Raw genomic sequence first — 14,693 nt, 5'->3', positions numbered from 1 at the left:
CCTAGAGGCAATAGGAAAGTGTGTGTTGAATGGTATTGACCCAAATACTTACAATGATAGTGGAATTCACACTAACTATTTTGGAATTCTCACTCCATGTTTCATTTCTAATAACTGAAGTTTAATTTGTCTCTGGTAATAAAAATATTGTCGTTTACTCATTTTATAATAATTTCAACTAAAAAAATGAAAGAATGAGTGTGGCTTATAAAATGAGAACTGTGAATTTCACTCCTCTATAGACAAAATATACAACCACAAAGAGCACATATGGGGGAGAAGAACCCAACTAGACTAGCTAACGACGTATATATTGAAATGTGGTTAGATGATCGATCAATAAAGAAAGTAGTAAGTGAAAAAGAATTACAAATCAAAAGGTAAATTAACTATAACAAAATTAGAGCCCAAGAATGGTTTACCTATTCAAATACTTAATACATCTGTTGGTTTATATAATTATATATGTAGTGCAATTTTTTTTATCCTCGCTTTAGATCTCCCTTCAATTCAAGGTCAGTAATTCAACGTTTTTCTGAAGATTGGCTTAAAGCTAATAAATTCTCCAATACGCATTCTTTACGAGATCATTTTCTCTTAAAATGGTCTCCTCCTCCTTGTGATGTTCTAAAATTAAATATCGACGGGTCAAGATTGTCTTCAAATATTTCCATATAGCAACTGGGGGGATTTGAAATAGTGTTGGAGATTGGGTTTGTGGTTTTTCTGCCAATTTTGATGTAGGAGAAATATTTATGGCTGAACTGTGGTTATTGTGAATTGGTTTGAAAATGGCTTTAGGACGAAATACTACTTTTTTTTTGTTTTTTGAAAGGGGGCTAGTGCGGCTGCCCTCAAGCTTTGATTAATAAAACTGCAGAATACAAGGGGGGGACATAGAGCCTAAACCCCAATACTACTCTAGTATGGTTGAGTTTGATTAATCTCTTGTGGTTAATCTGGTTAAAGGGAAGTGACATGATATCCATCCCCTCCATGACCTCATTACAGTTTACAAAGCTTTTTAGTTAAGAATTTTGAATTGTACGTTAATGCATATTTACCGAGAATGTAACATGTCTGCATGCGGTTTAACACAGTTTGGGATTACATTGAATTTGGGACAATACTTTGTTGAGGAACCGCATGATTGTATCAAGGAGAAGAATGTAAGAAGATAAAGACTTGTACTTAATTAGTTTTCAGACTTTTAATCCTCCATGTAAAAAAAAAAAAAAAAAAACTTAAAACACGTATTTTACAATTTAGTATAATTTTATTTATTTATTTATTTAATAACATGAAAAGACAGTTTTACTAAAATGGAGATCTCACTATTGAGGAGGTTGAAAACAATGCCACTCCCACCAACAAAAATCATCTATTGATTGATCGATGTAAAAATCATGAGAAAGATAAGAGATTGACTTTCCATATGCTAGGCGTGAGGGACATAGGAATTGGGAAAGGTCTAATTGAAGCTTGAGTAATTTAGTTCAACTTTGCCTTCATGGTCCAATTACATTTCAAGGGTCCGGTGGAGGAAACAATATCCAAGATTCCAAGTCCTAATCAATGCATCTTGATTTTAAAGCCCAAGAAGCGAGCTTAGATTAAAGTATCGCAAATTGTGACAATATTATGACATTGTAAGTATATATATAATCATTATAATTATATCATGTTGAGGGCTTACCTAAACGATAATATATTTTACTTTGTTAGAATTTTACGTATAACAACTTTTCTTAATTATCATTTTAACAACAATGAGTTGTAAAAACATAGTTTATACGAAAACGCGTGCACCAAATAACGGGCATATTAGTTTATTATGTTTGGAATTTTTCTTTACTCGTCAATTTGCCAAGACACTAAAAATGATATTTTTAATTATCGAAGAGGGTAAATTTTGATATGAACAAAATCAGGGCGAAAAATAGCATGTTAAATCACGTGACAACAAGATCCCAAAGTACCAAAAAACAACCTGAAATCAGAGGGACCAAATTGATATTCTCGAATAATGACAAGGACAAAAAAAAAAAAAATTGCCACGGCAGAAAAAAACCGTCGTTCTCAACGGGAAAGCAACCCCAGCAGTACGCGCACCAGTTTCAACGCTTCGTCTCAGCTCACGGCTCTGACACCTCACCAAAGAGCCTCTGCGATTATCCAAAAATCGCACTCAAAATTAGAAGGTAGTACCTAACCCCCGAAGCCGAAGGGCGATACGTTCAAAGTAATCAGGTCTTAGATATTATCACCTCATCGGTTTCATAGCAATGGATTCTTCGTCGGTGAAATCGTTCCTGCTCGGCGCTCGAGCTTCGGCGAATTCGTTTTTGGCCGGTTACGAGCCTCTGGTTCTGGTTTCGACGCCTCTGATTGGACTCTTCGTTGCGTCGACGCTTCAATCACTGCTTAGTGTTGTGCAGGAGAAGGGAGTCAAGGCCACTCTGTTAGGGCTGTTCATGAGCTTCATCAAGTAAGCTAGCTTCATATACAAGACTCGACTCGTTTCTGTAAATTTTTTGTTGTTGTTAATTTTGTAAAATTAATTTCAGGCTGGTTCCCGGAGTGAAGAAGTACATAGACGCGGAGAAGCAAAAGGTGCGTGGAGAATAATTTTTGAAAGTTTAGTGTTTGTTTTCTGGGGTTGGTATGATGCATAGTAGTAATGTTGTTGGGGTTTAATTAATTGAAGTGAGATGGGAATAATAGTTCGTTCTGCGAGCACCACATAGATGAGCTTTAAATGCCACCACCCAGCAAGTTGTGCAAGTCTTGAATTTAATATTGGGAGTTGGATGTAGCAGTAGCAAGGTTTCTGAATTGGGGCCCTCGCTTTAGTTTTTAACAGTATGCAAGTGCAGATTTTGTTACTATTTTAGCTTTGAATTACAGATGGGGAGGTTTTTTCATCTCATGGTAGCTTCTCATTCTCTCGATTTTGTGGATGTGTTGTTGAACAAGCAGGTGGTGGATAAATTACAGTCTGGTGGTAACTCTAAGAGAGAAAATTGGAGAACTGAATTGCCTGGCGCAGGGTTGGGACCGGGAGTTCTGGAACAAATGAAAGACGAGAAAAGAAAAGATGTGGCTTGGCAAGGCAAATGCTCCGGTACAGTGTATGTTCAAAATTCTGTGTGTTCTTTGTTTATGTTCATCTACCCATCATACACATAGATACGTGTGGTTTCACAGAATATGTCAACTGTGGGGATGACACAGACATCATGAATCACTGTGGGTCATTGATCACATCGATTGTATACAGTCAGTGCAATCAAAGGCGTTTCAGACTTTTTGTGTATCTGTGTCATGCACAAGTGTAACACCTTCATGGAAGGGTGTTGATCCGCAGTTATTTATTTACTTATCTTTCTTTATCATTGAGCTTTGTTTTTTGTTTGCAGATATATTGGAGGAAGTGAATTCGAAGGACATTTTTCTCTAATTAATGAGGCATGCTCAATGTAAGTAAGATCTTTTACATCTATGATACATGTAACTTGTTGTGAATGTCCCTATATATAGTAAACATTTTGAAACACCAGTTGTAATTTGGGGATGCACCGGAAAACAATTTAGGGTACACTTGTGTTGGGGTTTATGGTAAAAATTGTTGTACTGACACATCACAAAGGTGGATGAAATTTAATGATTCTTGGTATTAGCAGTTCAGCTTGAACAGGCTTTGTGATTCTACTTCTTTGGATGTCTAAGTTTAATACGTTTCTTTGTTTACGTTGATACTATTGTGGTTATGCGTGCTCAAGAATGTCTGTTACAGTGCTTTAATTTATAGCTTGTGTTGCCATTTTGGCGTATCTGATGAAAGTGGTTCCTCTCCATTTTCCGACTCTTTTCACTTCTCCTGTATACTTGGCTTGACCTCTTGTCTGAACGTGGCTTGCTTTGGCTTTCAGGTTTGCACATACCAATCCATTACATATGGATGTATTCCAGAGTGTTGTACGGTTTGAAGCAGAAGTGGTTGCTATGACAGCCGCAATGCTTGGAAGTAAAAAAAAGTCTTCTGGAGGACAAATATGTGGAAACATGACATCAGGAGGAACTGAAAGTATATTGCTAGCTGTGAAAACATCACGTGATTATATGAAAGCCAGGAAGGGGATTAAACAACCTGAAATGTATGTTAATTTCCAGTTACACTTCTTCACATATACTGGTCTAGCATGCATGTTGGAGTTGTTTATATAACTCATTTTATTTCCAAGCTTAGGATAATACCTGAATCTGCTCACTCAGCATACGACAAGGCTGCACAATATTTTAACATCAAGCTCTGGCGTGTCCCAGTAGATAAAGAGTTCCAAGCAGATGTCAAAGCCATTAGAAGATTCATTAATAGAAACACTGTTTTGGTATGTAATGATTGTAATCATTCCTTTGTCTTTATAATCTAATGGACTGTAGTTTGAACTTTTGTTATTTGATTTGACCTGAGAGAAAACCCATTGTGTAACCAACTTCAAGTTTTTGTTTACCAGTTAAACTAACTAGCTCTGTCCGTGCTGTAGATTGTTGGATCTGCACCTGGTTTTCCTCATGGCATTGTTGATCCTATTGAGGTATTTTATTATTTCCCAGAGGAGGTTGAAGGATGGATAGATTTTGGCAAAAGCATATGATGTTAAATGATAACAATGGGAACTTCTTTTACAGGAGCTTGGTCAATTAGCTTCTAGCTTTGATATCTGTCTCCATGTCGACCTATGTCTTGGGGGATTTGTACTACCTTTTGCTCAAAAGCTTGGGTATGTCTGGTTTGATTTCATTTTAAATAGTTTTGGCTGATATGTTTGCTGTTGGTTTTATTATGCACCTTGTAAATGACTAATGTTAATGTTTGAAAAATATTAAGTACCAGTGGTACTAAAAGGTAGTGAGCAGTAGTTAATTTATCGTAGGAAATTTGAAGTTAATTAAACTACAAGGAATTGGTCACTTGACTTTTGCTGTATGGTACTCAAGAGGATGTGCTGGAGTTTAATAATGCAGATGATCATCTTAGTTAGATCTTTGGGTTACACAAATTTAGAGCTACTCAAATCTGTAATATCATGTAGGGGTGGGCACTTGAAAATCTTCAAGTGCACTTGGATAAATTCAGCATTTTTTCTGTTTACCTTTAGATGTGAGAGAGTGTATGCTCTCTGTCTTTTCATTCCCTGTCTTTAGAAATATTCAGAGCTGCAGTAGATATGAGGAGTTTTCTTATACATTTGACCACATAATCTATAAGCTACTTGTGTACATCATTTTATGACCTACAAAACCCAAGCATTGAGTAGCCTGTAGCCCAGTTTTCTGTTGATTGCTCTGCTAGTGCAGATTCTTTCCTGTTCTCCCAATAATACGTGGCATGTACCTACTTTCTTATCTTTTATTTATTACCTTTTGTTTTTCAGGTATCCGATTCCACCCTTTGATTTTTCAGTTAAAGGAGTGACATCAATATCAGCTGATGTGCATAAATATGGGTTGGCTCCTAAAGGAACAAGCATAGTTCTGTACAGAAACCATGGCATTAGAAAGGTTGTCTATTTATACTGGTCAGAATTTCAGATATTAATATTGGTTTACATTTGGTTAGAACCTCCCTGATGTGCTTTTCTTTTCATGTCATATTGGTTCATCGGAATGCTGGGTTTGTATGACTTTTTGTCATCAGCATCAATTTGTAGCTGGTAAGTTTTTGTACGTGCAAGCAATATCCAGCAAGTAAAGTGAACTTTTCATTTGGTTTGACAAATCAAAGGATTATGCTTTTGTTGAAAAGTCAAAGGATATAAACTTTTGACATGGAAACAGATTAGTGGTGTGATTGCCTGATGGCATCAATTAGATTACTGTTTAATAGTTTTTGGTTTACGGATAATGTGGGAGCAACACAATGGACGTGCTAAATCCCACTTATATTGGTTTCCCAATAGCTTCATCTTAGATATGCTGGACAGAGACATGACCTCTTCAAGCATGGAGGTTATTTGGATCATTTACTACTCCCAGTCATGATAGAAGCTTTTCATATGCAATAACTCTACTGGAAACTGGATATTTTCATTGATCCTGACAAACGAAAGAGTAAAGACAACAGAGTATAAGCTGAATAAAGTTTTTATTCATTGCTGGAATCAAGTTATAGATTTGATACCATGAGCATTGCTGTAATTTGTGGTCTGAAATTTGTGCTTATGGTCGTCTGTGTCCATCTTGCAGTTACGGAGTGGTCAGGAGGGTTGTATGTATCCCCAACAATGGCTGGAAGCAGACCTGGTAGCTTAATTGCGGGGGCTTGGGCAGCTATGATGGCTTTGGGTGAGGAAGGTAAGACTTGATTGGTCAAAGGTTCTTCTAATATGAAGATTTCGTCAAGTTCTTGGCGGGTAAATGATTTGTTCCATTTCGTTCCAACAATCTGTAGGGTATTTGGAAAACACAAGGTCTATCATGGAAGTATCCAAAAAACTTCAGAAGGGGTATTATTTTCACCTGTCTTATTTGTTGAGTTATTTGTCTTTGATTCGCCGATGGGGAGCAGGGGTCTTGTTCCATTTGAAAATATGGCCGCTTTGTTGCAGGATAAAGGATATTCCCGAGTTGTTCATCATTGGACGGCCAGACATGACAGTTGTTGCATTTGGCTCTAACGTTATTGATATATTTGAAGTCAATGATATCATGTCATCTAAAGGCTGGCATTTGAATGCATTGCAAAGACCTAACAGGTAGGCTCTTTATGCATGAAACACAGCACCTATTTTTAGCATGCACAACAAATGAGTAATGACAAGTAGAATGTTTAACTCACTGGTCTCTCAAATATGGGGTTTTTTTGCAGTATTCATGGTTAGCTCATAAACTAATTTAAGAATCAATCCTGAACTTATTTCTTTTCTTTAATATGCTTGAATCAGCATTCATATATGTATGACACTTCAACATGTACCAATTCTTGATGACTTTCTGAGGGATCTAAGGGAATCTGTGAAAACTGTAAGTGATTCTTGCTCTTCCTTAATATAATACTAAACCATCTCTAGCATTTGATCACATCACCAAATGCTATTTAAGTCATATAATCCTTGTTAACCCTGACATTTTTCAGGTCAAAGAAAATCCAGGTCCCATAAGCGGAGGGCTTGCTCCCATTTATGGTGCTGCAGGGAGGATGCCAGATAGAGGTATGGTCCAGGAATTGCTGGTAAATTACATGGACGGTACATGCTAGTGGTGCTGTCAAAATTGAAATTGTTTCTCATACTTGTGTTTCGTGTCAGATTCATTGGTTAGGTTATAAGAAGCATGTACCAGAAAACCAGTAATAATTAAAATGAATAGTCATTCATTGGATTTCATAAAATACTTCTCTATGTTCGCTCCTTGTATTTGATGTAAGGATTCATTACCCTAATCCAGTGTTTGCCCATCACTTGTTGGAGCCTCCAAAATTGTTTCCACAGAGACATGTAGTTGCAAGTTTTGTAGCACTAGGACAACACAGAAATCACAGGAGAAAATGACTTCCCTCTTTGGAGATGTGGAAGGGGCCGAAAGTGCCAATAAGAGAGCATATTAATTTTGATCGTGTGGCAACAGGCAACTGATCATCGAAATCCGATTTACGGTCAAATGAGGGAAAAGAAAAACCGTGAATGGACGATACAGCTTCTTCCTTCCTAACACATTATACTCGGTCACTCATCCGATATGTAGACTGTAGAGTTTTCTAGATTCGTTCAAACCAATTCTGTTTAGGCACTCGATTGATTTTGTCCCGTCCATCGAAAGTATGACAAATTGGATGTTACTAAAACATTTATAATTGTAATGTATCATTATAAATATCATGAACATAAACGGTTTCAGTTAGATAGATTTGATTCTTTTATTGACAGAATCTACTCAAGTATCTTACTGATTTTCAATTAGGTCGAACACATGCAGAAGTCACCTACATAGGGACTTAGAACATGAACGATCGGGTAACTAAAATATGATCCAAAAGCGAGTCCTACAAGTAATTCATTAACATGGACAAAAGCGGAGATACTTGGTGGGGTGTGTGTGTGTCTGTATATTGACTGTTGTTGGGTTCAGTCCCCCTCGAATCGTTTAAGTGGAGTCTAATTTCAATTGAAAAACCTGAAGATAGGTCGCAATTGAAATTCCGATTGAAATCTGATCAACTCTGCCAAAGCATAAACAAGAAACAATGACGACACCGTTTGCAAATAGAAGACAATGGAGCCTCATCACCCTCGTAAGTCTTTACTGGAATTAGGGGTTTGAACAACGGAATATACAAACTGCAATCCATGTCAATCAAAAAAAAAAAAAAACTGCAATCCATGTTTATTACAAGCAATCTGATAATGGTCGTAATTCTGATTACAAAAAATTCATATAATATGATCACCAGCACAAGTACATGATCTTATAGTTTACATTCACCCATGAGATAAGAGGACCTGCCTCTTTTATTTATCTGGTTCCATTCATGCTCTTTGATCATTATCACAAGTACCAATAAGTAGAATCTTACTCTTACAAACAGTAGTAGTATATGAATTACTTCTTACTGATCAAAATCAGGCGTGGCATATCCGAAAACCCGACTTGCTTTCATCACTCTTCACAGCTCCAGGACTAGGTCTACGCCAAATACAACAGAAATAGGATTGAGAAACCACAGGCAAATTGTACTACTACATTGCTTGTAGTCATAGTTGAGGAGTAGGCCAGAAAAATCAATCCGAAATTATGCTTCTGATTTGTGCAATTGTAACAGTCTACCATTTACAGTCACACGGTCTATACTCTATAGTTATATAAGGTGCATAGTATACTTACAGTCTGCATCAGTTTTGATCCAGTGCTCCTTGTTCCCATTTGAATCAAGCCCGCCAAGTGCAAACTGGGGCGGGTTAGATTGGCTCTTGTAGCGTCGCATGCTCTGTTTTGATGAAAAGACTTGTTCAGGATATAACATGATGTCTTGATCATCTGGGAGGACCTGATCTCCATGGTTGCAAATCCCATCAGTGCTCATTCTCTTTTTCTTTTCGCCCTTTTGGTACTTGCCAGATTTTTCCCCAGCATTCGAGTTTTCTGGGTGAACTTTTCTGTGGAACATCTGAAGGATCTACAGTCCACACCGCATTATTTCAGTTTACATTACTCTTTTGAGGTGAAAAGTAAAAAACATGTACATAGTATAGGCAATGTCTGATGTAACAGCTTTAACAGCAAGTATATACGAAAACCATTGTCTGTAGGTACTCACTCATATTGCAGACCGAAAATGTTCCCCTGGTCAGCTGACCAGGGGAACGGGACTGTATTGCAGACCTTGGGTCATTCTAGTGGGGCAGTTCATAACTTCCATGGTTCTTACTGTCTATTAGTGTCCATGTCAAGGACTAAAATGTTATTAACCTAGCATTTTTCTTTCCACTTTATTAAAATTCAGTTTTTTTTTTTTTTTTTTTTTTGGTAGAGACCAAAATAAGCCAGAAAGAAGTACTTTAATCATTAGATTAGAGGTACCTTATTCAGTTTTGTTTCTGCTGAGCCAGCATCAGCAGCTGCTGCAGAGCTCCGAGAAGAAGCATTCATGTGAAGCACTTTTTTCATGAGCTTCTTTTTCATCAAATGAATGGAAGACTTATCAGCTTCCTTCTGATCTGCTCGCTTCTCCTCCTTGCTGAGTTTTGCTCCAGAATAATTCTCTTCGGTCAATTTACTCTTCTGAAACAGCTCACCAAGAGATGTCCTCTGCTCCTTCTTCGCTACTGTTGTTGTTTCTGACAACTCATATGCTGACCCGAAAAGATATCCCTGGAGTGGGCAGACTGTAGTTCCGTTAATCCCATTGCTCTCTGGGACTTCTAGCATCTTCCCACTCAGTGTAATGGTGCTACCATGACTACTTCTTCCGTTGCTAACATGGCTGTTCCTTCCAGATGAATCATTGCAAATTTCATCCTTAGCTTCAGCTACCAGCACCTTCTCCAACTCATCATTTATGAGCTTCAATTCATTTTCTGTGGCCTCCGTCTCTTTTTCAGTTATATTCTCGACAGACATCGGCAGTGTTGGTGTTGATGGCTCGGTGATGACTTGGTCTGAGCCAAAGGTACCAATTGCAAGAAAGCCATGGAAGAGCTCAGATGCCGCAGCAGAGGATTCGTCTTCATAGTAATCTTCTTGATCTACCTTAGCTGATTCTAGACCAGCAAAAGAATTTCGAAGCTGATGGTCTCTCTGGCCTTGCTTAAAGGGTTTAGTGCCATAGTTTGCCTTTGGATAGTATTGTTGATCATCGAGTGATGGCTGGCCTGCAAGACATGCACAAGAACGCTCTGACACAAAAAAGAAATGTAAGGAACTTTATGACATAATTCTAAGCTGTAGATTCTGTATTGTCTTCTACAAAATTCTTGTTTGGACCAGTTCTTATTAGGTTGTGGCAGTCTTAATTGTGTTCTTGTGTTGTCTTCTGGTTGTGATTGATCTGTTTGATTACAATTTTGTTTGTATTAGCCAAGTTCAGCCTACAGGTTTTAGCCTCTTATACATGCAATTGTATGACCTTCCAGTAAATGCATGCATGTTTTAATGCCTCAGGTTTTTTTCTCTCATGTTAATTTATCCTGGTTAAGCACAGTTGGAAGGAAAAACAGCAGAAAGATGCATGTGACTAAACACAACTTACCAATGAGGAAAACAGGTTCATTACTATTCTGACGAAACTTTCGATGCATCCATCCCAGTAACTGCAGCATAGGCATGCAAGAATATCAACTCATAGATTATTTGAGACAGTTTATGCTCTTTCAAGGATAATAAGAGAATAGAATACTTTTCTTACCTTCATCTTGTGATCGTCTTCTAGAAAACTTGAGCTTTGATCCAATTAACAGAGGCGCTTCTTTTCCTTGGTAGTCTAATATTTATGAGTATTTATGAATGAGATATCAAATACTATCTGAAAGCCTCCGGTGCTCGTAAGGAAGGTGGACAGAGGGATCCACACAGATAGTTACAAACTTGAGTTGGCTATTGTCTGTCAAGATCAAATCAAGTGGCCAAAATGTCATGGGGGTCCCGTATCCCCACCCTAGTCATTGCATAAAGGTTCCTGTGTGAAATTGGTATATAAATTTTATAAACATTTTGAGCAGAAGTGGTCATTTCTTTCAGTATAGTACTAGTATTTGACATATATCTGGGTATGGTGTTTAGAGTTGCCAATGTGGAGCTTCTAATTTAAGAAAATCTGAAAATGAGTTTGTCAGGTGGGCATGAATGCAATTGGTCTTTCCATGCTTTGACATGCACGTTCATGCACATGCACATGCACTTTCTCCAGAGGATAACGGAGTAAATTTTTTTCTATTCATGTCTATAATGTTAGTACTTAACCTGGTGTTTGTTGAAAAGGCCCTATATTGAAAAGTAGGGACTAAAGGGAATATTTTTTCGGACCCCAATGGAGCCAAACATATAATTCGACAATCTAGTTGATATTTTCTCATTGGATATACAAAAACTAGAGTTCTCTATTCTATATGGTAGCCCACCTCAGGTGCAGTACTAACTTAAGAAAGCTTGGCTGATGGTCCATGAACATTGTGACTTCTTTATAATTGATGTCAAAATTTTTCCTAGTTTCTTTTTTTTGCTGATTGCAGTCAATTTATACTGCTTGAGCTTTGAAGAAAATCAACTTTTTCACAGCCTGATGAAATGAGTACTAATATGCAGGTCTGACTCCACAATTTCAACTCATATCATGTTTTCTGTCTGATAGCTCTAGCAGCATTATAGACTAGTTGCAGGTATTTTTCGGTGCTTTTGTAGGCAATGCTATTGTTTTCCAGCATCACTTGACATAAACTTTAAAGAAGATAAACAGAGTCCTTGCGTCAAGTTTTGTCACCCGAGTAATCCCGACTGTTTTTAAGGCGTTAGGTTGCCAGATCAAGTTGTCCTTCCTCTTTATTAGCCATTCATGTTGGTGTACTTGCTAGTTACGTCTACCATTATCATCATAAATGTGTTTTCCAACAATAAAGCCATGTGGAACGGGGCCGTTGTTCCTGGACAAATCCCCATCAGCATCTCCATGATTCGAGTAAGGAGATGATAAAAGGGAAAGGGTTTGTAGGCTTAGAGACAAAGGCAATAGTATCTGATGTATCCTTGATGAATGAGAACTGAGAACAAACACATTTAATAGTGGATTAAAGCTTACTCGAGTACCAAATTAGATGCATTGAACAAGTTTGAGATTTCACTATAGAAGAAATTGTCTGTGTGAAAATGAGGAATCATGTGAACCTTGTGGATCTGTTACTTTTCTTTTGCCTCTGTATTCTCTGGACTGTGATAACATGAACAAAACAAAGTGTGGATGAGATTATCTTTAAAAGTATCTATCAACTATGCTCTTGAATTGGTTTAGATTGACTGAGAGCAGTCTGAAATTTTCTGGAGTTGATACTAATCACAATAATTGTAGTACTGTTACATTGGCAGGCTCCGTATGTTTTATTTCCATCTACATGCTATGTTGAGATTCCACTTCACTCTTTGACTAGATTTAGTGAATAGCAGGAGACATGCCCAGTACTGTAATCGCAATCTGGTTACTGTTGATAATGAGAGCTGAATCATGCTTATATGATAATGATGCATGCTACACTGATTTATCTGTCTAGTGTCAATCCATAGAACAATAACTAAAGTTGTATTCCCTTTTTTTTTTTTTTTTTTGGGTTTACAAGAAGTTATCATTACTTGTATATGGTATGCTGCTTCCAATGAACTTAACTGACTATTATTAAATATATAGGGTATTGTTTAAGGACATCTAATTTATGTGTCTGGTGCAAACTTTAGTGACTTATCCAAGTTGTAATAGAGTTAGTCTATGGATTGACACTAGACAGATAAATCAAAACCTTGACACTAGACAGATATCTTCGTATATATCCATCTACATGCTACACTGATTTATCTGTCTAGTGTCAATCCATAGAACAATAACAGATATCTTCGTATATATCCTAATCATTGTACGATTATGTTTCCCTGTACGACTCTGATTCTTTGCTTGTAATCTTCTATATAAAGAGGCCCTTATTATGAAAACACAATTCATTCTCCCAAATTCTCTCTGCTGTTCTTTGCATCCCTTTTTCCTAAAACACGTTATCAGCCGAAGCCCTAACCCTGATTCAAGAAGCCAAAACCCTAAATCCGAATACAAAACCTTGAAACCCTTTCTACCTCTGCCGCACGCCTTGAAGCCCTCAACCCTAGGAGTTCAGAACCAGTGGCAGAACCACTAGAATCGGCCGTAAAACTACAGAACTAGCCTTTGGAAGCTCCAAACCTTCCGCCACAAATCCTCCTCTGTTTCGCCACCTTCCAAACCATCTACAGCCGCCAAACTAGGTCACTAGTAGCACCTCGAAGCTAGGATTCAGGAACTAGAACTAGAACCTAAAGAACTGGTCTAAAAGTGACTGAACGGGCAGCCCAAGTCACTGAACCGCAGGCAAAAAAATGGGACAGAAGCTATTTAGGGTAGTTCCGGCCACCACCAACTAGCCACGGGCCACCACTGGTCACAAGCATATTTTTCCGGCCAACTTATAGCCAAAAGTTCTCGTGACCCCCTGTTTGTCCTTTTCAAGGTAATTTTTCATTAAAGTTCCTGCTTTTGTGTACTTTTCTTTAAGATTTCAATTCTTTTTCTTTTTCTCGGGAACTTGCAACCTCCCTTCTTCTTTCGTAGGGATACCTAAGCTGAATTGTGGAGGGAGGTTCGTGCTATCTTCAAGCTTGGAGATTGTTGAGATCTCCAAACTTAGAGTTTGTTGAGAATTTATGATCGACCACTTACATCATCGTTTCGATCTAATCCAATACCTCTTAGAATCGAATTTCAAATTTCTTAGGAGCGATTATGTTAAGAAATTCCTAATTTCTTGGGAGCGACTACACTCATAAATTTTTATTGTTTTCATGGTAGCCTTTTTGCTCTGAAACTAACCCTTTTTTCTTGTTCTCTTTCCAATGAGTAACTTGAACAAACTGGACTTTGCTCCATTGGGAACAACTAGCTCTGTAGCTCTGGATATCACAAGTGGGTTGGTGATGTCTGCCAGCATCTCAAGGCCCAAGGAATCCTGGATACGATTCTTGAGCCTAGTCAGGACGTGCTAACTGTTGAGCAAGTTCAAGCTTTGGAAGTAAATATAGCAGCCTTGGAGGTAAATAAGGCAAAAGCCATCACCCTAATGACTCTATATATGGATGATTCGCTCCAGTATGAGTATCTGAATGAAGAAGACCCCAAAAGGCTATAGGTCTCACTCAAAGAATGCTTTGGCAACGTCCGTGACTCCCTGCTTCCTGACATAGAAGTGAGATGACATAACCTCCCCTTCTGTGATTTCAAGATAGTTCTTGATTACAACTCAGAAACACTTCACATTAAATCCTTACTGAAATTCTGTGGTAAAAAGATGACAGATGCGATATTGATTAAGAGGACTCTCTCTACCTTCCCCGTCTTTGCTTTGATGGTTTCTAAGAACTATTGAATCGCTGTTACTGCAGGACGGATCACAAGGTTTCATGAGGTCATT

General features: G+C 37.8%; 2 protein-coding genes across 3 annotated transcripts; one reads left to right on the top strand and one right to left on the bottom strand.

Annotated features, from left to right (window-relative positions):
* The first annotated feature begins 2,125 nt into the window (after nucleotides 1–2,125).
* Nucleotides 2,126–7,492, top strand: LOC112198257 (sphingosine-1-phosphate lyase). Its single transcript, XM_024339345.2, has 15 exons — nucleotides 2,126–2,488; nucleotides 2,568–2,613; nucleotides 2,980–3,131; nucleotides 3,420–3,479; nucleotides 3,933–4,157; nucleotides 4,250–4,391; nucleotides 4,548–4,598; nucleotides 4,693–4,784; nucleotides 5,439–5,565; nucleotides 5,702–5,717; nucleotides 6,250–6,357; nucleotides 6,455–6,509; nucleotides 6,612–6,758; nucleotides 6,948–7,026; nucleotides 7,139–7,492. The coding sequence occupies exons 1-15, from the start codon at nucleotides 2,286–2,288 to the stop codon at nucleotides 7,259–7,261; spliced, it is 1,626 nt and encodes a 541-aa protein (XP_024195113.1). The 5' UTR covers nucleotides 2,126–2,285; the 3' UTR covers nucleotides 7,262–7,492.
* A 908-nt stretch (nucleotides 7,493–8,400) lies between these two features.
* On the bottom strand, nucleotides 8,401–11,035 carry LOC112199946 (protein LAZY 1). 2 transcript variants are annotated; one of them, XM_024340941.2, is made up of 5 exons: nucleotides 10,904–11,035; nucleotides 10,748–10,808; nucleotides 9,580–10,370; nucleotides 8,884–9,175; nucleotides 8,401–8,685 (listed from the first exon to the last, which is right to left on the bottom strand). In XM_024340941.2, the coding sequence occupies exons 1-5, from the start codon at nucleotides 10,907–10,909 to the stop codon at nucleotides 8,666–8,668; spliced, it is 1,170 nt and encodes a 389-aa protein (XP_024196709.1). In that variant the 5' UTR covers nucleotides 10,910–11,035; the 3' UTR covers nucleotides 8,401–8,665. The 2 variants fall into 2 exon arrangements, with proteins under 2 accessions (XP_024196709.1, XP_024196708.1); XM_024340940.2 differs by having other exon boundaries at nucleotides 9,580–10,394; nucleotides 10,904–11,034.
* Between the last annotated feature and the right edge of the window lie 3,658 nt (nucleotides 11,036–14,693).

Source organism: Rosa chinensis, chromosome 4 (genome assembly GCF_002994745.2).
Source record: "Rosa chinensis cultivar Old Blush chromosome 4, RchiOBHm-V2, whole genome shotgun sequence".
NCBI lineage: Eukaryota > Viridiplantae > Streptophyta > Magnoliopsida > Rosales > Rosaceae > Rosa > Rosa chinensis.
This window is presented reverse-complemented; position numbering and strand designations above follow the sequence as displayed.

Excerpts from the sequence above, each read along its gene's own strand:
- LOC112198257 (XM_024339345.2), top strand. The coding sequence starts at position 2,286 with ATGGATTCTTCGTCGGTGAAATCGTTCCTGCTCGGCGCTCGAGCTTCG. Across the intron at positions 4,599-4,692 it reads GCATTGTTGATCCTATTGAG|GAGCTTGGTCAATTAGCTTC; the intron begins GTATTTTATTAT and ends CTTCTTTTACAG. Across the intron at positions 7,027-7,138 it reads TAAGGGAATCTGTGAAAACT|GTCAAAGAAAATCCAGGTCC; the intron begins GTAAGTGATTCT and ends GACATTTTTCAG.
- LOC112199946 (XM_024340940.2), bottom strand. Across the intron at positions 10,395-10,747 it reads TGAACCTGTTTTCCTCATTG|AGCGTTCTTGTGCATGTCTT; the intron begins GTAAGTTGTGTT and ends TTTTTGTGTCAG. Across the intron at positions 9,176-9,579 it reads CAGAAACAAAACTGAATAAG|ATCCTTCAGATGTTCCACAG; the intron begins GTACCTCTAATC and ends TGTGGACTGTAG.